Below are 25,785 nucleotides of genomic sequence, written 5' to 3'. Positions count from 1 at the left end.
CCGAGTAAGAAGTGAATGCAATTGAATAAATTGAGTATGTAGTCGAGTACGAAGTTGGGTATAAAATCTAGTAAGTTGAGCATTCAGTTAAGTAAGAAGTGAAAACAATTGAATAAGTCAAATATTTAGTTGAATAAGAAGTTGAGTAAATAAATTGAATGAGTCGAGTATTAATTTTTTGTTGGTATTTTATTGGGGTTATTTTTGTACTTTTTTTATTTTTTTTGAAGGATGTATTTGTAAAGTTATAAATTTTAATAGATGGAGTTATATTTTGGGTATTTCGAGGAAAATGAGGTACATCCCACGCAATTCCCTCACTCGCATCTCCCACGACGGCAATTCCACAGTCCTTTCCACAGTCCTTTCCACCATCAGACAACTTGCTAGCAATAGTTGGCCAAAATCCAACCTTTTTCTGCCTTGATTCGCCCTACTTCTAGCGCTGGAAATTCTACGCAAGAATTGAAGTTTCATTCCATTTTATTCCAAAGCCGGCCATTTGGCGTTGAGTTTAATCAAGATCAGACTGTAATCTTTGCAATGGCTCCTCTCAAAGTTCTCATGGTAATGATAAACCAATCAATTGACGTTTTCCATCCTTTTTTTCATTTGGTTTTTGCTCTCTTTCCTGCTGTTTTTGAATCGTTTAATTTAACAGGTTGCCGAGAAGCCTAGCATAGCTCTCTCAATCGCTACAGTCCTCTCTGGTGGCAAAGTACTTAATCTGCCCTTTATTATACTTTTACATTTTCGCATACCTAGCTTCTTGTGATATCAGATAATTCATATTTTATTTACAGATCCCTAATTTGTGCTCAAGATGAGTTGAATAAGAATCTTGGACTATATATTCCCCTATAGTTTAACAATTTTCTTGTTATTGTGGCATTTTTAGTTTTACTTACTTTCTAATACTGTTGTTCACATTAACTATTTGCCTAAATGTTACAGCTATATACCAGAAAAGCAAGTACAGAGGTTCATGAGTTTGATGGGATGTTTCTTGGGTCTCATGCTTATATCAAAGTCACATCAGTTGTTGGACATGTTTTCAGGTCATTTCTGGCTTCTTTCGCTTGAATTATTCTTCTGTTTTGCCTGTGCTTAAATGTTTGCCCCTTTATTAAGTCAATGTAATTTGTTTTGTCCCTTATCGAAAATAAATTTCAAGAATCTGTCATTCTTGAACACTAGATTTAACTTAATATCACCAACTAGAAATAATTAATGGATCAGTGACACTTATCTCAGTTCTCCATTGATCTTTGGGTATAAGAGATTGTTTCTCTGAATATTTTACCTTTAAGTCTTTCTAGGAGTCGGAAGGAAATAGTTATGCATATTGTATAATTAAACCTAGCCCTGAAGGAATTTATGTTTGTGTTTTGTTCTGTTGTTAATAGTTCTTTTGTCATATAAGGAAGATATTTTTTTTTTCCATAGCAAGAAAAGTATCAAAATATTCTTGAGTATGAAAAATTGTATGGGAGATGTTTGTGTTTCGTTCTGTTGTTATTCATTCTTTTGTTGTATAAGGAAGATATTTTTTTTCCATAGCTAGAAAAGTATGAAAATATTCTTGAGTGTAAAAAATTGTATGGGAGATGTTGTGGCTATAGGACAACTTCTTGATATATTTTAATTTTCTTGTTGATATTTTCTAAAATTTTTAAGGCTTCTATCTGTTGAAGCTGGTAATCATGATCTTGCTGGAGTTTTGCCAAATTTTTGGGGGATATTATGATACATAAAACTCCATTTTTTTTAATGAACAAGAAACATAGCTATTGATTTGATACCTTTGTTATTAACAGCTTTACCTGCTGATACTGGTCGAGGAACTATTAATCCTAAAAGTTTTAACTATTTAAGCTCTAAGGATACACAAAGTGACAACCATGACAACAAAATACAAACAGAGGTTGAAATGATTTAATTTGTACAATGGGGAGATAGCAGCTCTCGAATAGGCCTTTGTTGGAACTGATGGTGACTTTATTTCTTGCTCTCCCTGCTACATTGCATTTATAAACTTTCATTTATTAGTCATTTCAATCTCTCTTCTGATACTGCATTGAATGTGGCCAAGATCCCTGCAACGTAGTCCTATGTATTTGTCCCAAAAATTTCCCAGTTTTTTGGAGGACTGTATGTCTCTCAGTTAGAGCCACAACTACTTTTCATCACAAAAATGGGAAATATTTTGATTACTAGCTTTATTGATATCCTTTTGAACATAACATTATTCTTGGCACCTGAAACTGCTTCTCCTCCAGCAAGTATAACTATTATTCTTGGTATATGATCCTGATACTTTATAATTGCTTTAAATTGGCCTTGTAATTTTGCTCTTTAAATTAAAAAAATTAAAGGTTAGCTCTTCTGTGCTTGAACTTTGTAATGTTTACAGATTAGATTTTCCGCCAGCATATCAAGATTGGAATGCCAGTAATCCTCTGGATCTTTTTCAAGCTCCAGTTCATAAGGCAGAATCAAACCCAAAGGTATAGCTTTTCTTTTGTTGTTGCCAATCAGCTATATATAGATTCTTTCTTGTCATCCAAAATTGAAGTTCTTATAGTGATGATAGTAGGTCTATTACATTGTTACACGTACTTTATGATAACATTATGTAAAACTATGTGTGTGCATTTATGTAACTTTGGGATTACAGTATCTTGGTGTATTGATCAATAACTTGTTCGAAATTCTTGCTTCAGTGTCTATCTTGTGCCGTTCTTTGGGGCTTTTCTGTTCCCTTTTGGTGGTGGGTAAACATTCTTCCCTATAGAGTTTTTGCAGCTTTTTTGCCTTTGGAGCTTGTTTTCCTTCCTTTTGCTTTGGCTTTTCTCTTGGGAAAGTCTGTATTAGTTACATATGCTTCTTCTGTTTCTGAGCAAAAGAAAAAGATCATTTTCTTAATTTTTGTTCTTTGCAATGAGAAAACAATTGTCAAATCAGCATATGAAAGATATTATGGTCATTGGAGAAAATGCTGGTCTGCATAACTTTAGTTGGAAGTCAATTTATAGGTAAAGTGCTTTTGATTATAGAAACCACGCGTGTATTGTTTGTTATGATGTTTACAATAATTTAGGCTCAGTTTATTTATTTTTCCTTGAACAATCTGATCATTTGTCCTGGTATTAGGTTCATATTTGTAGGCATTTAAACCAAGAAGCTCGTGGTTGTGGTCATTTGGTGTTATGGTTGGATTGTGATCGTGAAGGAGAAAATATATGTTTTGAAGGTATGGTTTTTATTTTTATTTTTCTTTTAATTACTTTATACGTTGGTTTAAGTTGCTATATATGTGCTTACTTTATCCTGCACAGTTACTTTTGCTTTATAAATTGAATCTTTGAGCAAAAAAGAAGACCATCTTTAGGGTTAAGATGTTAAGAGTGCTTTATCTTGTGCATTGTGATTGAGAGGGTTCTGCTTTTATCTTTCATTCTTGTTTTGATATAGGGCAACTAAATCCCAATTTTCATGCTAAATACTTGAATATTTTTACATGAATGTGTTGGAGTAGTTTCCAGATATCTGAAATTTAACTGTTGCAACAGCTTAAACTGAAAGAATCTGAAAACTACTGATGCTACCAGTACAGTTTCTTTTCTGACTCTACTTAAAAATAAATATTTTTTTGGAAAATAATCTAAAGAGGCACAATTCTTATTACTAATTTTAACAAATATGATTCCCATATTGTTGTTCAAGTATCTATGAGCAGGTTTGATATTTGCTTCAAATTTTTAATTTTGAATTCAAATCAATGGCTGCTGAAAATATTGTGATATATTGCAACCTTGTCTTGCCTAGCATTCAATAGTGGCCATAGCATTCTTTATGAGGTCTGATCTTGGAAAAAAGTTTTTCATTGTTTGGTGGCCATCAATTATTCAAAATTGATATTAATCATTTATGCAGTCATTGAGTGCACTGGCTTTCAAGTTAATGATGCTAGAAGAAAGGTTCATCGTGCAAGATTTTCTTCTGTTACTGAGAAAGACATTTTGAAGGCTATGGGTAACCTTGTTGAACCTAACAGAAATGAGGCACTGGCTGTAGATGCTCGGCAGGAGATAGATTTGAAAGTTGGTGTTGCATTTACACGATTTCAAACTACCTATTTCCAGGGAAAATATGGGAATCTTGACTCCAGATTTATCTCGTTGGTTTTCTCCTCTCTCTTTCTAATATGTTTTCATTAGTAACATTTCATTTTAGACTGTTTGTGCTATTTTAATCATCAAATTGAGGTAACATGGGTAACATGTCTCTAATTAAGGTTTTTTTAGGTGGAATGATTGTGCTGATGCAAGTGGTAGCTATGACTAGTAGTTGGATGCAAAATCTAGAATAAAAATTGTATTCTTAGATTCTTTGCTAACCTCCATTGGAGTGGCAGTAAATGATGGAAAAACCAAGATAATTGTGGATTAGTGGTGACGTCATTTGTTTAATCTCCTGCCTCCCAAAAACAAAGGAAAAAGAGGTCAGTTACATGCTCATTGACGATAATATTTTTTTAACCTGGGACAAGTAGAACTGTTTGGATAGTTAGAACCACATGGACTATCTGGACTGTCAACTGATCTAGTACTTTCCAATTGAAATAGCCTCTTTTTAACTTCTCATTTTCCTTAATTTGTGGTTTGAGTATTTTTAAAGTATTAGTTATTTAAACAGGGTGGTCAAACAAGTTAATTGCTTGGATTGGTTAGGGCCTGAAGAAACTGCTTGTGTTTGAGGAACAACCTATATTCCTTTTTTGTGAGTTTTCTCCTTTGACTCATCAACGCTAGCACTCAGGGTCTTTTGCATTCAGCATTTCATCATTCTGTTTTATTTGAGTCAAGTACAGTTAATGAGTTTTAATTGTTTGGCTAATGCAAAAGCATCAATACAAACAGAACCACGATATCATTAGATATGGATTTTGGCTTAGGAAAAATGATATGCAGTTATTGAGGCTCATGTTTTATTTTTGCAGTGCAACCATATATATATATATATATATATATATATATTTTACTTGGAATTATCATTGAAATCAGCTTAACAACATTGTACAACTATTTGGCACTGTTTGAACCACTGGACTACGACTTGGCTCCTTTAACATGTCGGTGAATGACTTTGGTTTCAGAAACCTTTCCCCATCTGAATTAGTTTAAGATATTGTTTTCAGTAACCTTTCCCTCTATCTGATACCAGACAACCAGGCTGTTTTTCAATTTTGCAACTTCAAGTATGTTGAAGCTGCTTTTGGGTTTTGGGATATTTTTATCTTTGCAGTTTCTAAGTGTTTTGTTTATATTGGGACTTCTCGTCCTTATTTTGTGGATTTGTAGTCCTCCTAATCCTTGTACATATTTCTTATAGTTTTATTTAATCTTTTGTTTCTTAGCCAAAAAAAAAAGTATGTTGAAGCTGCTTAACTAAGCTTTAAAGTAGCTTACATTACTCTAGATTGTGTATAACAGCTCTCTAATTTTAAGGAATTCCAATTTTATCATGTTTTGTTTTATAGAAAAAGAGACTTGTAACTGGAACCACTTTATTTCTCTTGCTACACTCTAGACATCAAGTTCCGAGTTTTGTATTTAGGGAACAAGAAAAAAACTACATAATAACTTTCACATACTCATTCCGACTGCCAAGCTTCCAAAACTAGAATGAAACGAAGTCTCCCTCTGAGAGTGCTGGGCTCTTTTAGGCAATTACAGTTGCAGAGGATCAAAATTTATTGCAATATTCTGCTGATTTTGTCCCTGATGAATCTACAAATACGTCAGCCTTTTTGGAACTTTGATAATCTTAACTCATTGTGAGACTTCTCCCTTTTATTCAGTAATGCTCTTTATCTTTTACCCCTGCCCCCTTCTTCTTTTTTTTTTTTTAAGAAATCGGAAATGCCCATATAGTTTGTGCAGTCTTTACCAGATCTCTTATAGGCCTTTTGCTACAGTGTTATTTTCGTGTGGCTAGAAGGAAATCTTTTTGGAGCTCTTCTGCATCTAATTGTATATCCTCAGTGTTTTTGGGGTTCATGGACTGCTTGTTCCCCTTTTGTATATTTCCCTTTCTCTCAATTCATTTCCCCTTTTTTTGTTATGCACCCCAAATTAAACTAATCCTCCTCCAAGTTTGGTGTGAGTGGGATCTGAACCCTTTGACCTCTTGCTTGGCCAACCCAATTGGGCCGTTCCCTAGGGGACCCTTTCTTTAAATACATTTGCTTTTGCATTTTTGTCAAAAAAGTCTGATATGACCCTTATGTTTCAGTTACATCCCTCAAGTTATGATACACCTTATTGTGTTTATATGATTTTACCATTTTACATATGCTAGAGCTTAAGTGTTTGTTTGCTTTGGCTGATGTACGAAGCAAATTCATTTTCTTGATATTAAGATGCTCTTGTCAAGGTTTTTAGGTTGTTTGGTTGCATTTGATAAAGAGTTTATGGAGAATAATTTTTCTTTTCCATCCACTTGTAGAAGATTCAGAGTCTTGAATAAGCATTTCTATACCCCCCCCCTCTTTTGAAATATTGAAGTATCCAAAATAACCTTAATATCTTTTTATGAATTATATAATACCTTGTCGATTTAGAGTCTTTGTAGGCTCTTTTATTGCTTTTCTGAAATATTTAAAGTATCAAGAATAATGTTATACTAATTACAAATTACATCAAGCCTTTCTCATAACAATACTTATATTGCTTTATAAGGCTTATTTTGAAGATAGTTCATATATTTTTTTTTGAAATGAAAAATGATAAAAACAGCTAGTCCTCAAAAGTTTTTTTCTCTCTCCCTCTCTCTTGCTCGATTGTAAACAATAATGATCATGACAAAAGCTGTATATGGACAAGCAGTACCTAGAGCCTAACATTATCTATCTATAAGCATAAGGTTTCGGGTCTAGTATTTACTTGACATGGTATTATAGCTAGTTTAACCAAATGGTCCTGTATTGAATCCTCCCATGTTATTACTTACAATATAGCAAGTTCAGTTTTTAGTGTTGGCATGTTTGTGGCTGTAGTTACATTGATTCTTATGTAAGTGTGCATGCTGGGAGGCATTCTAGGGAATATTACTGTTAAGTTTAAGGTTTTAGGCTATAATTTTTATTTTATTTTATTATTTTTTGTGATAAGAAAGTGAGAATTTTATTAATGATGAAGAACATTACAGGAAGCTGACCAGCTGTCCATTGAGAGGGCAAAGCAATGAAAACTATTCTGTGCTCTAAAAATGTATACGACACTAACTTCCTGTAAATATCATGTTATTTTCTGATTTGATTGGGGTATAACGTATTCTTCCACGCGAAGTGTTTGCTCAGCAGCATCTTTGTCCGCATTGTAAGGGAAAATTTTATGCTTTTTAAACTTTTCTTTGTGATCTAAAGGTTGCTTATTTCTTCAAGCGATCAAATTGAGGCAGCATTTATATTTAGTGATGCAGACGTTTGTTTGTTCTACGGTTTTTTCTTTTATATATAATTTATGCTTGCATGTAATTATTTGTCAGCTTGTCTCTCTAATATATTCTGTGCTTTAAGGTAATTTGTTTATCCATCATTTCCATCTTGGTTTCCCCTTAATAGATGCTTGGAAACTATGGGTTAGTTTCATATCTACTTATGCACATGCATTGTGTTCATTAGATTTTAATTTGATATAATTTCGTTAAAAGACCTTTAGGTTTATGGCATGAGTGCCGTCGTTGTCCATTTTCCTCTAGCAACCATTTTTTTATGCTCACTTCTTTCTTGTTTCAGTTATGGACCTTGTCAAACTCCTACCCTTGGGTTTTGTGTACAGCGCTATTTGCAAATTACTTCTTTTAAGCCAGAAAAGTTTTGGACTCTGCACCCTTACTTAGTACAGAATGGCTATGAACTTAAACTAGAATGGGAACGTCAAAAGTTGTTTGATTTTGATGTGAGGCTTCTTTACTTTATATTTGCAGTTCTATCTCATTTCATGCTTTCCCATACAAGGTACTACATCTTATTCTGTCATGTTACAGGTTGCTACGATGTTTCAGAAGTTGGTTATGCAGGATGGAATCTTAGAAGTAATTGACATATCAGAAAAGCAGGAAAGCAAAGTTCGTCCTTGTGGTCTTAACACAGTGAATCTTCTAAAGGTCAGAATAACCCCGGGGTTGTTATACCGTTCTTGTTTATATAAAATCTGCCAGAGATTGTTCTTTCTTGAACACTTGAACAATCTAAAGTTTTCTCTCCCATGACAATAGCAGGTTATGGGTAGGAAAAATGGTGCTTGGCTTGTCTAATACTTCAATTTTCTTTTCTTTGATAAAGTCTGATACTTACATACATATAAGAGAAACGTCCAGCAAGGGAAAGGAAATTTTTGTGGACTACTAGATGTGATCTAAGAAGCTTTTGTAGTTTGTTGCTGCTAGATGGATAGTTTCTTGTGAATGAAGCATTTATGTTGAAGTTGCAATGTGAGGTATTCATATTTGTGCCTATGGTATATAGTAGAAAAGAAGAAGATAACTAGATTGTTCACTGGCCCTATGTAGGTAGGGATGTCAATTTTATCTCTGGGATCCAATCTGAATGGGTATCTGCAATAAATGGGTTTATATTTTACTGTTTTAATTGATGCGGTAGGGGTACGGGTAGGAATTTATCCTCCATTTAATTAACAGGTTTACGTTTGGTAAAATGTTTCATTATCTGCATAGGTTCCCAATTTGATCACTTTTGAGTATGAAAGCAAATTTTTTTATGTTTATATTTGTACTACATTCAATATAATTTGAACCTAAGAAATTGTTTTCAATTGATCAATTAAACCAATTAAGCTAACATGCTTTTACATATTTTAATGCAGTAAAAATTTATGATATATTATATAATAATTACTATAAGCTAATAAATTTTAAAAAAAAAATTAATTTTAGGAAAGAAACCATAAGAAGTAAAATATTGATTCTTTGGAAAAATAAACACTTATAGTTTGCACAGTTATTTTATGACAGGGTTTTTAAAGAGAATTTTTCTTCATTCTCTCATAATGTGTTATGTGAAAGTTAGAGCCTAACATTATATAGATAGTTTATGAATACAGTTTCTGTTAATTTTTAAATATATTTATGCATGTGATTTAAATAATGTAAAATATTTACATTTATTTGGTTGAGTTGGTGATATATTTTGTGTGCGTTAGACATTATAAATGATGTGTAAATTTATACAACAGATTTTGGAGATACGAGTTGTGAGAATTACCTGCATAATCCGTTAAATACTCGTCACCTAACGGGTATTTAACCGGTTTGGTATTACTAAAATTTAAAGCGTAATTAACGAGTATGGATATCCAAAAAGTTAGCGGATAGGGGTTTGTAAAGACTACTATCTATTTGAATCTGCCCTGTTAACATTTCTACATGTAGGATTTGGAGGTAGTATGAGTTATTGGCTAGAGTTATTTGGATGTCGTTGTATTTGGAGGATGGAATTGGGAGGCAATACATTGGCATTGTCCTATGGAAGTCAAAGTTGTTATGAAACCCAAATACATTCATTGTTACCATCTTTCGGTTGGTAGGTGTGTCAGTGTGATGATATGTTCTCCCTATGATCTTTCATTGTAAATTGGTGTAGAGTGTATACAACGTCTATATAAGATACAAGTGAGATATTAGTATGCATTGTTTGTCTCCTCAAGTTTGATGATTCCTTCATTGTTCAAGTTAAAAAACACAAAAAATTGAAGTTTCTGAGCTTTCTATCGTAACAAATTGTTGATCAGTAACAAAAATGTGAGAAACTTAATGCCTCTAGGCCCAATTAGACAGTGAAGCCTCCCTAGTGCTCATATGGGGAATTGGATCTTTTTGAGATTTTATAAGCCTTTAGAGTATGGCTAACATTCCTTTTTTGTTTGGATATTTTTATTGCTTCTTTTTGGCAAAGTCCATAATACGTGGAGCATTTAGTCATTTGGATTTCGATGTCTATCATGATGACCCTAAAGTATAAGGTATGATAAGGCTCCATCTAAATAGAGCAGGATCTACGGGGTTTGTGTTAAGTTATACAAGGTTATTATGATAGAGTTTAAGTTCATGGATGGAGAAAGAACTTACAACACAACAAGAACTTAGAACACGACAAATGTCAGTTAAATTGTGGGAAAATCCAGATTTGTAGACACTGCTGTCATCCCGGATTCTTGTTGATGGTAGATGAGTATTGTCAGTGCTTTCTTGTTCAAAAATATTGTCGTATATTGTTCCAACTAAGAATAATTTTGTTAGTATCTTCTTACTGGATCTAAAAGGAATGTATCTAAATCCCTTTTTTTAACACTAAAGAGAACTAGTTTATAACAAATTACTAATGAAGTGGATCAGATGTGCACACAGGAAATCAAAAAACCGGGTTATATTTTTGCGGTTTGTACAAAAGCACCAAGATCTTGTACTCTGTTAAACAGGATTTGGACACCTCGTTCACTTTTTGTACATTTTTTCCTTATTATGACAAGTTTCTTTGTTTCCTATCACAACCAAAAAATGAAAAAAGAGAAATTATAAAAGAATTTGGAACGGATAGATTTCATCTCTTTCTAGGTTATAATATGTCCATTTCAATTTATCTTAAAAGAAACAAGCCTACTCCCAAAGTGAAATAATTTTTTTCTTTTGGTCATGTGGATATTCTGAATTTTCACAAAGTACTGTAGTTAACAACAAATATTAGGAGCTTGTTTTTTAAATAGCATCACTAACATATCATAATGAATGTAGATCATTATCTGATTGTTAGAGTTACAAGCTTCTTTACCAGTGATGTGATATCTTCAGTTGACCTTTCTATATTATCTTACTACATTCAGGTTGCTTCAAGTGCATTAGGGTATGGACCTCAAATGGCTATGCAGTTAGCTGAGCGCTTGTATACTCAAGGATTCATCAGGTTTTCCCTATATCTTCTCCCTTTACTATTTTTTTTTTTTATCTGTGGTAAATTGATTAGTATATTTAGTCACCACTGAGTGTAGATTCTGTGTTTATAATCACAAGGTTCAACTTTATTGAATTGAAATTGAAGTGTTGTTAAATCTGGACATTCGGTGACTGAAAGCCTCTCTTACTTGTAAATTCTTATGCTGTTTTTGGGGCTAGTTAAAAAAGAAAGAGATATCTTCGAATTCAGCAATTATAGAAGCCCATAGGGAAGCCAGAACTTCACTTTGTCCTATAGGTGCCAGGATCCTCCCCCAACTTCATTATCAAGATTCTCTGGCTTCTTTCATTCCACAAGACCGAAATAATAGCCAAGATTGCACAATCCCATAGAACCCTTACCTTTCCTCTCCCTTGTAAAGCAAGAAAATCTTGCTAATAAGAGGCAATAACAAGATATCTTGGTATTATTTGGGAAGCCTCTGTATCCTAGGAGGGAATGCATTCTTAGTGAGCTGTGTTGGTCTTGGTTTTTGGGCTAATTTTTATCTACTTAGTTTTTTGAGTGTTTTGTTTATGATGGCCCATCATTGATGGGACTTCTCGTCCTTGTTTTTGTGGATTTGTAGTCCCACCAATTCTTGTACATATCTCATATTCCTGGTACATATCTCAAATAGTTCCGTTTCTTAGCAAAAACGAGGTAAAGTTGTTTACCAAATGTAGGTAATTTTTTTTTTTCAAGCAATGTGATTAAGTAGGTAGATATACGACCATGCTTCTATGCCTTCTCCTTTTTTTTTTCCTGGTCATGTATCCAACACCGTGTCTTAGAAGAACAAGGCTTTTAATAATTTTGCATATGTATTTGTTTGTTATAGTTTGTCTGACCAAAGTCACGCTTGGTCATGGCTATTTTAAACTAGAGGGGTACTATGATGAAAGACTAGTCATATCGTTGCTAGTCCCAGATTAAAATCCACGTAACCGGAATTGCTTTTTATGTATCATTTGCTTCAACAAGAAATCATAAATAATTTGTGGCTAACGATATAATACTTAAATTCATGTTAATGCTTTCTAATTATAATTTTTTTCCCTTAAAAAAAAAGATTATTATTTTTCTAATTTTCGCCAAAGGATAACCTAGTTGGATTAACTCTTGCAATGGAAGCAAGAGGTGATGGTTTAAGTCCATGAGAATACCTTTTTTGGGGTTAGGGAGTAGTGGGATGCTGTAAGTACAAAAATTAAAATAAAATTATAATTTTAGGTTATTATTATTTGACTGCTTTAAGAATTACAAGAAACATCAAATGGCTACAAGAAGTATTAATATCTACCATTTTACGATTATATCTTTACAAAACCTATCAATTTACTACATTGCTGTTAGCACCATTAGTTGACCAGTTAGTTACTAGTAAAATACTGAATTTGCCCTTTAATGAAATTTTTATCACAAGAAGGAATAACATACAAAGCAATACAATGTTATAAATTCAAAATATAAACTAACGGAAAAATAATCCTTAACAGTCTTATGGATTTAATATTTGACACCTAATTTTTGTACTTTTCTTTCAAGGATAAAATTGGTATGGTTAATTACCTACTCAACTAATGGAGGTAACGGAGATTTAGTGAAATGAAAGTTTTAAAAAAATATAGTAGTAAAATAATAGACGTCAATACCTTTTGTAGTCATTTGATGTTTTGCAATTCCCGAAGTAGTCAAACTATAATAACATTATAATTGTTGTAATTATTTTTAATTTGAGCTCTTAAAGCCCTGCCATTCAAGGCATTGGGCCATCAGATGTCAATAATTTATTGGACAAAAGCTGCATAATTTTTGTAATTCCTGAAGTAGTCAAACTATAATAACATTATAATTTTTGTAATTATTTTTAATTTGAGCACTTGAAAGCCTGCAATCCAAGGCATTGGGCCATCAGATGTCAATAATTTGTTATGAAAGACATTAAATGCAGATGAATATGCTGTTTGACCTTGGATTGAGAAGAATTGCCAATCCCTAAGCTGCCTCTGTTTATGTTCTTTCTCTTTGTTTTCTCTCTTTTCAAAATTTCGTTTGAAATTATGGAAAGAATTGAGAAGATGATGAGAGACTTTCTTTGGAAAAGGTTATGAAAATGGCAATGGATCTCATCTTATGAAGTGGGATAAAGTTGCAAAGGCCTAAAACTAGAGGCACTTTAGGAACTGGCAATGCAGAAAAGAAAAATAGAGCTTTCTTAGCAAACTGGCTTTGGAGGTTTCCCTTGGAGAGGACCTCTCTTTCACACTCGGTTATCGCAGCAAGTATGGAATTCATCCAAATGGACAGGATGCAAACATGGTTAGAAATGGGTCCAATAGAATCCCCTCGAAAGCTATATCTAAAGAGTACCCCACTTTTCTTAGTTTTGTTGCCTATGAAGTGGGTAATGGGAAGGCTATTCGTTTTTGGGAGGATAATTGGTGGGATGATGGTTTGTTGTGTGAGAATTCCCCCACTTGTACAGGTTATGCCTTTCTAGAAATATCTCAAATTTCTCTAGCATGGCTTTCTCTCCACCCTTTATGAATTGGAATTGGAAGTTCAATTTTAAAAGAAATTTGAATGATAGAGAGGGTAAAGAACTTGCAACGCTAATGTCAAGTATTGAAAATCTCAATATTGATGAATTGGAGGAAGACAAGAGGAAATGGAAGTCGGAAGCCTCTGGACAATATACTTGCAATCCCTATTTTGAGAAGTTGTGCAACGATGATTCTGCTGGAGAGTTTCTACCCTTCAAAATGATTTGGAAGGCTAGCATCCCACCTAAAATTCAAGTCTTCTTGTGGGCCTTGGCACAAGGAAAATTAAATTCTGGAGAAGTGATGCAAGAAAGCTTCCTAATTTTTGTCTCTCTCCTTGGTGTGTGATGTGTAAGAGAAGTGCAGAAACTTCAAATCATCTTTTTCTTCAAAGAAGCTAATTTTTTGTCAGTCATTCCGGGTTCTTGCGATTCTCTTCTTATAGAGAATCTTTTGCTTTTGGTAGAGGAAAAAAGGCTTAAAACTCTTTGGAAATGTACAGAGGCAGCACTGTTTTGGGTATTATGGGAGAAAAGAAATGTTCACATTTTTAGGGGAAAAGTGTAGATAATGCTGAAAAACTATGGGATAGAGTTCGTTTTCTTGCTTTACTTTGGGCTTCAGTTTCTAAGGGGTTTCAACATTCATCATTTTTCTTCATAAATCTAAACTGGGATGGGGTTTTGAGATAGGGAGTTATAACTAATTCTAATATTTAGAGAGGTGATTTGGTATACTTTTGTATAACACAAATAGTGCTAGTCTTTGTTTTCTGAGTGGACAGCTGGTCCACTATCTGTTTTTACATCTTCTTTATTAATAAATTTTTCAGTTTCTTATAAAAAAGAATATGCTGTTTGACCACCCTTGGTGCTTCTCAAAAAAAAAAAAAAAAAAGTGCTCTTAGTGAAATTTCTGTACTGAATTATTTTCGGTGCTTTATTAACAATTCTGTTTTTGGCACTTTGTTCATTTGATAACTTGCAACTATTAACACTTGATATTATAAACTTAAAAAGATTCTGCAATGCGCAACTTAACATGATATGTAGAATACAATCTACTTTTTAATCTTCTTTAAAGTGTACAACATAACAGTCTGTACATTATCTTAATTTGCTTAATAAAAAATAAAATAAACCTACTGTATCTACTGTAAATACTGCTACAGAATTTAGATATTTTTGCTTAAAATATAAGGACTGGGTTACTGGAGGTTTGATTGTACGCGTCATGCATATGATTTTTTCCCTGAACAAGAATACTATGACAATTGTGGAATCCAATAATTTTATGACAAGTTAATATGAAGTTATCTGATTGAGCTAACCTTATTTTGTCCGTCACTTATCTTGCAACTTCTATAACCTTGTATGTTCCTTATGAATGAATCAGTCTCTTGTTTGATTGATGAAGATTTCAGTTTTAACCATCTCCTTCTTAACAAAGAAAATGGTGGAATTTAATAACTATTGGTATTTTGTGTGCCTCTTTTAGCTATCCACGTACAGAAAGCACGGCATACCCTTCTTCATTTGACTTTAGAGGCACACTCAGTGCACTGGCAAATAACCCAGTCTGGGGTGATTATGTAGAAAGACTGCTTGCTGAAGGTTATGCTAAGCCACGATCGGGAACTGATGCAGGGGACCATCCTCCAATTACTCCTATGCGGTCAGCAACTGAAGATATGCTAGGCAAAGATGCCTGGAGACTATACTCATATGTCTGTCAACATTTTCTAGGCACTGTATCTCCTGACTGCAAGTATATAAGGTAGGTTTTTTTTTTTTTTTTTAATTTTCTTAATGCGAGGTATCTTGTTTTGTTTGACCATAATGAAAATATTTAAAGTCATCCAATATTCTTTCTTTTTGCTTGGAGTTTGTCCCTTCTTTCTTATTAGTTCCACACAAAATTCTCCAAGAATATCATGAGACGAGCCTTTTAGACTAGTGTTTCATTTTCCATTATGTAATGTCTTGTAGATCAATATTTGGCTCAAGGCTTAATATGTTCAAGTCTTAAATAGGTCTTAATGCATTTGTCTTAAATAGGTCTTAATTCATTTTTCTCGTGTGTTACTAAGTGTTAAGTTGCTTATTTGTTATAAACTTGAATTTCTTAACATTTATATTAAATATTTTCTCTTGTAAGCAAATTTTTTTATAATTTTGTTATATATATATATATTTTTTTTTTTTAAATTTAAAAAAAAATTCAATTTATCTCTTGCCATCCAATGGTAATTATTCAAAATAAAAAATAATATTTAATGTTGTCAAGTCATCTACTTTTTCCACTCTTGGATTGCTCAAAATCAATGGAAGAGAATGTGTATCAAAATTTAAAATTAAAATAACACACACACACACACACTCATTTTTGAGTTTCATATGTATATATATATATACATAGAGAGAGAGAGAGAGAGAGAGAGAGTAATGATCTAGGGGCCAATGTTGCCTGCGTCATGGTGAGTGACACTCCCATATGAAGTTGTCTGGCATCAGCACATTCATAGGGAGTTAATAATTGTGCCACATGCTAGTTGTCACCATATGGTGGGCGAAGTTGCTCACTGGATCATTTTCCTATATACATAGAGTGGTCCTTCCATCCATTCTTTTGAATAGAAGATAAAATTTTGTCCTTCATTGCTAACCATTAGATGAATTTACAGTCAAAATTGTCCCTGCTTAATGCATTAAATAGTGTTGGATATGAAGTTGTGGACCATCTATAAAAGAGTTACCTAATAATTTTATCACTTTTGAAAGAGTAATAATACTTTTTTAATAATTTATCAAACTAAACAATAAGTTTCGACAGAACTTTTCACAATCTAACCAAAAAAGTAAAATGAATAATTAATTAGTAAATGTGAACTATATCTTATCAACATTTTAGGAGAGGTAACAATAGCCATTTTTTCATCTTTATTTTTATTTCTTCCTTACCTCCCAATTGGAGCCGAAGACATGGAATTCAACATCAGCTTTGGAAATTAACCATTTTTATCATCTTTCTTTTCAGAAGAATTAAAATCCAAAGTAAATGAAAGTTGGTTTCCTTCAACAACTCAATCATGCGTTTTTCCTTTTAAAACAATAGATCTGAAGAGTCTACCAAGGATGCTTAATAAATTCTACCTTAACCAGATAATATATATCCACACAAGGTTTATCCTAAATTCCATCTTCAGTCAGTAAAATCCAAATTCTCTCAGCAAAATGACATCAAATTCTCTAAACCAAACTTTTGCTGCATCCAAACATCAATCATCTTATCCTTTGTCACAAACAATCTTAAAATGATAACTTTTTCAAGAAGCTGTAACAACAAACCAGAACTAGCATATCATCTGCTATTGTTTCGTAAAGGTTAAAAGAAAAATATGTAATAATTGGTTGCCCAATTCTGCATCACTGTTCTCTACAAGCAAGGTGAAGAAGAGAACGAAAAGGTAAAATTTCAATTTGTTAGATATCCTAATAACTAGTATTATACAAAAATTGAGTAAACACTAAATTTTAGTAATTTTTTGGACCATCATTACTTCTGCAGCAGTGGCAAAATTGTCTGGTTGATTTTTCAGAGATGGTCCTATATCATAATATTGAATAATATGTAATGAATAAAGGTAAAACAATGTTGAGCTTTAGATTCATTTGAGTGTCAAGGATTGCATTTATCTTCTAACTGGGCATCAAGATCTCATAATTATATATATGTAGTAGTTTTCTCATGTGGTTTTTTGCAGTGTTTTCCTTGTCCTTTAACAATTTACACTCTGTATAGGGGTAGGTTAGATATAGGGCACCATATTTTTGTACACAAGCTTCTTACACAATTTCTTGACTGTTGGATCAACCAAGTTTTAATGGCTGAGATTGATTCTGACATGTTTAGTTGATGTAGTGATAATAATGCCCACTTGAGATTTGATCTCTAGTACTAAAAGTTCAGTAATCCAAGGGTGAAAAAATTGTGTAGGAATTTGTGTAAAAAATGTTGTGTCAGAGAATAAACCCCGTTCTTCCCACTCTTCACACGTGCACACACACACATGTATGTATAGACATATACATGTGTGTGTACTCATATATGTATATAGTGTGTAAATGCGGACTGGTAGGTAAAAGAAAAAAGGTTTTTTCAACTTTCTAATGAAAGACAATATATTGAAGTTTATAATTTGTCTTTAATATCAGTTTGATAGCAACTTTTTTTTCTAACAATTGTATTTTTTAAAAAAAGGAGACATCTGAGCTAGATAATTCTTGTGATTTATGTTTCTATTATACATTTATTCAAAATGCTTTTTTTTTTTCATTTTCTAATTATCAGAATATTTAATAAAAAAACTTATTAAATACAATTAAATACATAATATCAAATTTTTATTATTTGAATAAACAAATACAAAAATATGATTATAAGTTATTTGTTGTAAACAATTTAGAAAGACTGAGTTTCCATCTATTGGCACTGGCTTTAGCGTACTGCCAACAGCAGGGTGTGGAGGAAACTGCTGACGCTAGAGAGTTTGGTTGCCACTTACCTTCATTCATGCAAGTTTGAAGGACATATTGGCAACCGACCATTTGGCAGCCATCCATTGCTGCCATTAGATGGCAGCCCAATTATTGGTCACCACTGCTTAGTCATCCTAATTGATTGCCGATCTATTCTCCTGTGCGCTCATAGTTAATGAAGCTATTGTTTGACCATGCACCACTACAATCTTTATCCCTCAGACAACAGTTCCTCTGTGTTCACCTATGTTGAAGGCAATTTCTAATTTGTTGGTTTTCCACGTCTCAGACCATTGTTCAGTAGATTTAGTCACTGACACTAGCATGGTCATTTTTGGAATTAACTATTCCTGTGGATAGTTATGGATTTGAGTACACATTTTATAACTTGTTGCATTTAGACAGAAATCAAAATTTTTAGCCTCTTAAATATAGATTAAAAGGAAACAAGAACCGTAAAGAAATAACCCTGTGATGTTTCCTCTTGTCACATCCCAACTATTCTCCCCATATGATTTTTATAACCATTGGCATCAATTTATGTTTGTAATACATCCTTTTCATTGGAAAATTCACTACTGCTAATTTGAAATGATTAATGATTAATATCCAGTGAATGTGGAGAAACAATAGTTCTCAAAATATTGTTTCCTTAATTGGTTTATTCATTTACAGGTTTTACATTAGGGGATGGAGAATATATTAATTTCCCCATTATGGAAGTAAATAAACCTGAACATGATTATGGGGATGGAAACCCTATGATGTGAATGGAGGGAATTAAGGCTCCATTTGGTACAGCTTATTAAATAGAGCTTATAACAGTAGAGCTTATAGCAGTAGAGTTTATACCAATAGAGCTTTTGGACAAAAAGTCATTGGGTGTTTGGTTGTCAATAAAAAAAGCACTTTTGAACCATTAAACTGTGTGATATTTTTTATATTATCTATTTTTAGAAAAGCTCTATAACCTCTACTCCCAAAAGCTCAAATTTTGGGCTTTTGCTAGTAGAGGTAAATTAGCTTATTTAAGCTAAAAAAACTCTACTAAAAAAATAACCAAACACCATAAAAATTTTAAAAAAGTGCTTATACGATTAAATAAGCACTTATAGCTCTTAAATAAGCCATACCAAACAGGCACTAAATCTCATTCCCATTATATATTGATTTCAGATTAAAAAAAACTGTGTCATACTGTTAATGCTTCTGGTACACTCATATCCTCATTTTTCTGTTTAGTTTTAGGACTCGTTTGGTCACTCTGAAACCTGTTCTCTACTGTTCTAAATTCTAACACGGTAACTTTTTCTTCCTTAGTTGAGCCATATGATTGGAATCAACCAAAAACCATACTATTTATGTATAGGATATGGCATTGTTGGTCATATGGTTTTTTGCAACCAATGAACTGATGTTGTTTATGAAAAATAAACCATAAAGATTGGAGTCCATACTGCTTTCCAGCTTCTGTTCTTGATGACAAGATTTTCTGGTGTGGATGCCTAAAATATGAAAATTTTACAAGGAAAGATGTCTGATTATTTTTTCTTTTTTTTTTTGGGAATACAGGTCTGATTATTATTATTATTATTATTTGGAATACAATGGCAGAATATCATAAAATATTACTTCTCTTCCTTTTTTCAAGTCTTCATGGTGCACTTCCTTTTGTTTGCGGATACTTGTTGGGTCTACTAGAAAGACCCCTTGGAGGTGGAACCAAGAGTTTTGGTTCGCATTTATTTACTGTATTGAAAAATATTTATAAAAAAAGAAAAATTGTATGGTCTAGAATTTCCAATCACATCAGCATTTTCGTTTCATGTGCTTACCAAGGATGTAAATACTACAATTCATTCTCTACTATCCCACAAATGCTTTGCTTTATGTTAATTAAATAATGAAAGAATAGGAGTTTCATGCTTTATATTGAAAAGACAATTTTGCTGATGCTAAGTTTTAGAATTAAAATTTCTTTTTCCATCTTTCATGCAGGAAGAAGTGATTATTTATCTTGATATGAAATGAAATTAATGCTTTTAGAAATTGAGAAAATTTGGCCACCTGTGATAGCTGTATCATAATACAGTGCTAATGCTTGATGTTCACTGCAGGACGAAGGTAAAATTTTCAATGGGTGCTGAATTCTTCCATTGTGTAGGGCAACATGTTACTGTCCAAGGATTTACTTACATTATGCCGTGGTTGGCTATAAATGAAAAAAAGATTCCTCAGTTTACTAAAGAAGAGAAGATTGAAGTTTCAAAGGTGGAGCTGCATGAGGTACTGTTTCAACCTCTAGACTAAAACTTGATCACAAATTTCAAGTTTTTCATTTATTCAGTTAAACTAAGGTTTAAGATTTTCATAATTTTATTTGTTGAAAGGGGAGAAGGTTGGACATGGGGCAATTTTCTAGAAGAAAGGGTAGTTCCTCAATGGGAGATAGATATTCAGGAACTAAAAATCTAATTAACATTATACAGCTTCTTGGTGTTCTTATCTTACTGATGGTTTCTGATTTCCTTAAATCTGCAGGGAAATACTGTACCACCAGAGTATCTTAGCGAGAGTGAGCTAATTACCCTAATGGAGAAGAATGGAATAGGGACAGATGCATCAATACCTGTGCATATTAACAATATATGTGAACGCAATTATGTCCAGGTTTGTACTATTACTTTTGTTGGATATGCTTTCAAAGATTTGGATTTTTACTTAAATTCAATTTTCAGGTTCAAGCTGGAAGAAAGTTGGCTCCAACTACATTAGGTATCACACTTATAAGAGGCTACCAGTGTATTGATCCGGATCTCTGTTTGCCAGACATCCGAAGTTTCATTGAGCAACAGATTACTCTTGTTGCTAAAGGCCAGGCAGATCACTCTGGTGTTGTACAGCATGTGTTACAGCAGTTCAGGCAGAAATATAGTTATTTTGTTAAACAGGTCAGAGAATCTTATCATTTGATATCCAATCTTTATGTACGTATACTCAGTGTTTCATCCTACCTTGGTAGTCTTAAATTTACCATGAATTGCATTTTTCTTCTAGTCTTTCAATAATCTTGTAATAGTTACCATTTTACCAACAACAATAATAAAATGATCAGAGCATAACCAAAAGGCTCTTCTAATGAGATTTCACTTCTCATTTAAAGAGCCACATTAACAATAAAGGTTCCAAGAGACTCTTCAAAATGTCCTTCTCTGTGATTTTGTCCTCTTCAAATAATATATCATCATTATTGAAGAGAGAGATGTACTATAACTACATTATTGAAAAAATAGAAGGTAGGTAAATGTGGTTAGAGAAGAATTTAATTAAAATAATATCAAATTGTTTATATTTGAAAAGTCTTTTGGAAGAGAGCTTGCTTTTTTAATCTTCAATTTGCTACATAGATAAATAAATAAATATATGAAGAGTAAAATTAAATGATCTTTGGCGATACTTTAATAGCAACTGTTATTATAACTCTTTAAAATAACGATGATTGTAATAATTAGTGATATTAAAATAGACTATTTTGGCATAGTAGCCCCAGTGGATTAGCTGACAAATAAGTATATAGTTTAGTGACTTGTTTTTCTTCTTTATTTTGATTAGTTGGGAAGCAACTATGGTGTAATATCATTAGTTAGAATTTCTTATCCTCCATAGGATTTGTAGTTCTTGGGCTTGGAGATTTTTGTCTTTTGTCTTTGTGGACTTCTTGTCCCTCCTCTATGTACATTTCCTACATCTAATATACTTATTATGTTTCTGAGCCAAAAAAAGAAAAAGAAAAAAAAGTAGTTAAGTGTGTAACCAATCTTAGTGCATTAGTAAGACCTTTGTATAATTAGTCAAGTAAAGCTTTATAGGCAAAGTGGATTAGCTGTAAGGTAGGTATAGTAGATTATTCCATTAAATCCCAAGTAGAGGTGACTGCATTTTATCTATAGAGATGGACTAGCCCTGCGCAAATTTAGGCCCCTTCATGTTTAATGCTGGGCCTAATTTTTGAAATGTTGGCTTGGTACTGCCCATTACCATTTGTGCTGTGTTGGCTTATGGGCCTTTTTTTTTTAATTTTTTAATTTAATTTTAGAATTAGTAAAATATCCCTCAATTTAGTTGTTAAATAACTTTTATTAATAGTATTGTTGACTTTTTCTCTTTATTGAATCATTTAAAAAATTATAAATTAATTATTTGAATTTTTTCATGCCTACCCTTTAGGCTTTCCTGCCTAAAATGCGAGCCTAGCACGAACCAATTTGTCTCATGTGCCAACGATAATTTTTCATGTTCAGCTCATGCTGTGCCAGCTCATAAACTATAAATTTTTGTGTTTCTACATTTTTATTTTTATTATTGTTATTATTTGACATTAGTATAGGCTGTACAGACTCAAACTGTAGACCTTCTCGATAAAACAAATCAAGCTAATTCTTATCCAGCTGAGCCCAATTTACACCCGTAGGTGTGTCATGTGTGCGACTAAATTAGACTACATCATATTGGCATAGTACTATGTTGAAATCGATTTAAACTTGAATAATAACTATTAAATATTAAATCACATTTTATCCATTAATAATTTTTTATTTAATGAGTTATTATATTATCGGCTATAAGATTTAAATTATCACCTATTGAAAACATTTTAAATGAGAAATAAAATCATATCATAAATAAAATTTTATTATTGATTGTTTATAAATATATTAGTTATGATAAGATATAATTCTTATTTTAGTTATAATAACAAACTAAATGCATGTTATTACCTATAATACAAGTACTTGAATATTATTTCGAATTATTTGCTGAATAATTTATTTTAAAATATTATGCATATAATTGAATCTTAAAAATATTTGTTATTAGATTTTAGTTCAAAGTGATTTTTGAACAGGTTATGTTATTAATTAATTGATAAACATACAAATTTTATTTAAAATTCAAAATTTTTTATTTTGGTAATAATTATCACGTCCATGAATATGGGATAACTTCAGGGGGCTAAGACAACCTGTCCTGTCCCATGAAAGAGCTCCAAAGACTAGAAATTAGTACCGAAAACTGCTACAGTCCTCCTATGGTCCTGCTTCCCGAAAAGTGCCCATATTGGCCATTAAAAGCTCCGGTCTCACTTGGAACTCCTGTATACTCAGTTTCTCCATCTACCAAGCTGACACAAGTGAACTCTAGCAGCTGAAGAATTGTAGCAGTATTAATGTATGTGGGATGCAGAAACTTGCGTCATGTGTCACATCACTGTACTTCATTGGACTTATATTTCCAAAATTTGTTTTGATTACATTAAAGTTCGCCATTTGTTCGTCCATTTCTCCACCTCAACCTCAAGAAACATGAAATATCTTAGGGCTTTGTTCATTTTCTTCTTATTTCTTTTACATGGATTTTAATCTCTATCAGAAATGATATTCTAATTTCTTGTGGATATTTTGCTTCCTTGATTATATATTTGCATCACCTTGTGCAGACCTTAAATTTCAGTCATCCACAAAAGTGCTAGAGCTTTTATTCATTTCTCAGGTATGTGGTGGTGGTTTTCTCTGCTATTGATAAATTTTCTTTGTATTTTCTGTAGATTGAAAACATGGATGCACTGTTTGAAGCACAATTTTCCCCACTTTCTAACTCTGGACGTGTTCTTAGTAAATGTGGCAAATGCCTGCGGTATATGAAGTATATTTCTATGCAGCCATCACGTCTTTATTGTTCTACATGCGAGGATGTTTATAATCTTCCTCAAAGAGGAACCTTAAAGGTATTTTAGAATTTAAACCAAAATGTACTGTTCTCTTTTTTTTTTTTTAACTTTGGTGGGGGTGGGGCTGGGTTGGGGGGGAATGGAATCTGAAATTTCCTTCCTGAAGTAACAACCTAGGTTCTGCTTTCTTTCATTTTCCTATGTTATCTCATCCTTTTTTTTAATGTTTAATTATTGCTTCTGCTCCCAAAGATCTGTGTTTTAAATTAGGGACTATAGCTGCTGAATCATATAATCTGTGCACTCAAAAAAGCTTCTGGGATAATATCTCAAGAAGATAGTGCCAAAAGTTTGAACCCCTAACCCGCAACCACTCAACCCAAACCATTGGGCTCTCATTTTGTTATATAAATAATAAACCAGCCTTTAAGAAATGCATCAATCCCTGCTAAATCTTGTGGATAAGATGCAATTGCAACAAAATATATTTACTTAATGGAAGGGGCTATTTCAACTTAAGTTTTTGACTTCAAATTTTGACACAAATTTTGAGCTATTGATCCCATGCAATTCAATGGTAGATATTGAAAGTGATAGTGGCATTTAGTGATGCCAATTCATCCACCATTGGATTGTATGAGATCAATAACCTAAATCTTCTATTAAAATTTTAAGTTAAAAATTTAAGTTGAAATAACCTAACCCTTAATACATGTTATGGACAGATTCTAATCTTCCAGAATGCTTCTTGATTTTTTATCCATTAGCTCATAGCATGAATCTACATCTGTGTTCTCTTTTAATTAAGACTTTTTATGGAAAACATAATTGCTAATTGTTCCACAGAGAGATTTATATGTAGAAATCGTATGTGATTAATTCTCCGTTGAGATTATTCCAAGAGCTAATTATCTTCTTTTCTCCTACAGCTGTACAAGGAACTTACATGCCCTTTGGACAACTTCGAGCTTTTGATTTTCTCCATGGCTGGTCCAGAAGGCAAGTCATTCCCCCTCTGCCCATTTTGCTATAATAATCCACCATTTGAAGGTATAGATACACTCTATGGTACTACCACTACTGGTAGTTTTGGCAAACTTGGAAAAGGAGCTGGCATGCCATGCTTCCTCTGCCCACACCCAGCATGCCGGCATTCTATGATGGCCCAAGGTGTCTGCGCCTGCCCGGAATGCAATGGGACACTAGTTTTAGACCCAGTAAGCGCTCCAAAGTGGAGACTTTATTGCAATATGTGCAACTGCCTTGTTTCCCTCCCTCAAGGTGCTCACCGCATTGCAACAACTCAGGAACAATGTCCTGAATGCGGTTCTAAAATTATAGAAATCGACTTCAATAAGAAAACGACACCTTTGGATGATGGAGCTACCTTGCATACTGGTTGTATTCTTTGTGATGAATTGCTTCATTCTCTCATTGAAGTGAAGCATGGCAAGTCATTTTTCAAACGGCTGGGTGGCAGAGGGAGGGGGAGAGGAGCAGGGAGAGGTGCATTTAAAGGAAGGGGACGGGGCACTGGAAAAGGGGTCGATCGGAAAATGAGTTTTCGAGATTTCTGAAAGATAGTAGACGACGGTCGGTAAATGTTCTTTTGCATTTAAATTTCCTAATGTTCAGTTCTCATGAGTAATGCTAAAGAGAGAGAAAGATGAGAGGATTTTGCTTTCTTTCTCTACCCAGTGCACTCTCTCTCTTCTTTTTCAACACACTTTCTCTCATCTTTTTCTCTCTTTAGCATTTTTTTTATCTCATTGTTTTCAGTGTGCAGTGGATGTTTTAGAGAATTTTAGAGGAAAAATAAAATTTTGCATTTCTAATTATCTGCTCCTTTTGGCCTATCATATTATGCCGAAGACTACAGGTATTTTTTTCTTTCCTTGAGGTCTAGGATCAGATTAGATGGACCAATATGAACCATTCAATCCTCCCTTAGAACTCAAC

The 25,785-nt window shown here is 33.0% G+C and overlaps 1 protein-coding gene across 1 annotated transcript; it reads left to right on the top strand.

Annotated features, from left to right (window-relative positions):
* Positions 1–296: 296 nt before the first annotated feature.
* LOC18033017 (DNA topoisomerase 3-beta) lies at positions 297–25,648 on the top strand. Its single transcript, XM_024181165.1, has 15 exons — positions 297–567; positions 662–718; positions 955–1,058; positions 2,414–2,507; positions 3,154–3,253; positions 3,937–4,180; positions 7,802–7,964; positions 8,053–8,172; positions 10,905–10,984; positions 15,058–15,336; positions 20,216–20,384; positions 20,640–20,768; positions 20,837–21,049; positions 23,704–23,883; positions 24,756–25,648. Exons 1-15 carry the CDS (start codon positions 544–546, stop codon positions 25,401–25,403), a joined length of 2,604 nt encoding a protein of 867 aa, XP_024036933.1. The 5' UTR covers positions 297–543; the 3' UTR covers positions 25,404–25,648.
* Positions 25,649–25,785: the final 137 nt, after the last annotated feature.

The sequence above is a fragment of the Citrus clementina genome, unplaced genomic scaffold, assembly GCF_000493195.1.
Source record: "Citrus clementina cultivar Clemenules unplaced genomic scaffold, Citrus_clementina_v1.0 scaffold_9, whole genome shotgun sequence".
NCBI classification, from domain to species: Eukaryota; Viridiplantae; Streptophyta; class Magnoliopsida; order Sapindales; family Rutaceae; genus Citrus; species Citrus x clementina.
The sequence above is the reverse complement of the archived record's forward strand: the minus strand, read 5'-3'. Positions and strand labels throughout refer to the sequence as shown.

Bases quoted from the DNA above. Each gene is read 5' to 3' on its own strand.
- LOC18033017 (XM_024181165.1), top strand. From the start codon at position 544: ATGGCTCCTCTCAAAGTTCTCATG. The intron at 719-954 runs GTACTTAATCTG...TAAATGTTACAG, and splicing joins CAGTCCTCTCTGGTGGCAAA to CTATATACCAGAAAAGCAAG. The intron at 23,884-24,755 runs GTATTTTAGAAT...TTTCTCCTACAG, and splicing joins CTCAAAGAGGAACCTTAAAG to CTGTACAAGGAACTTACATG.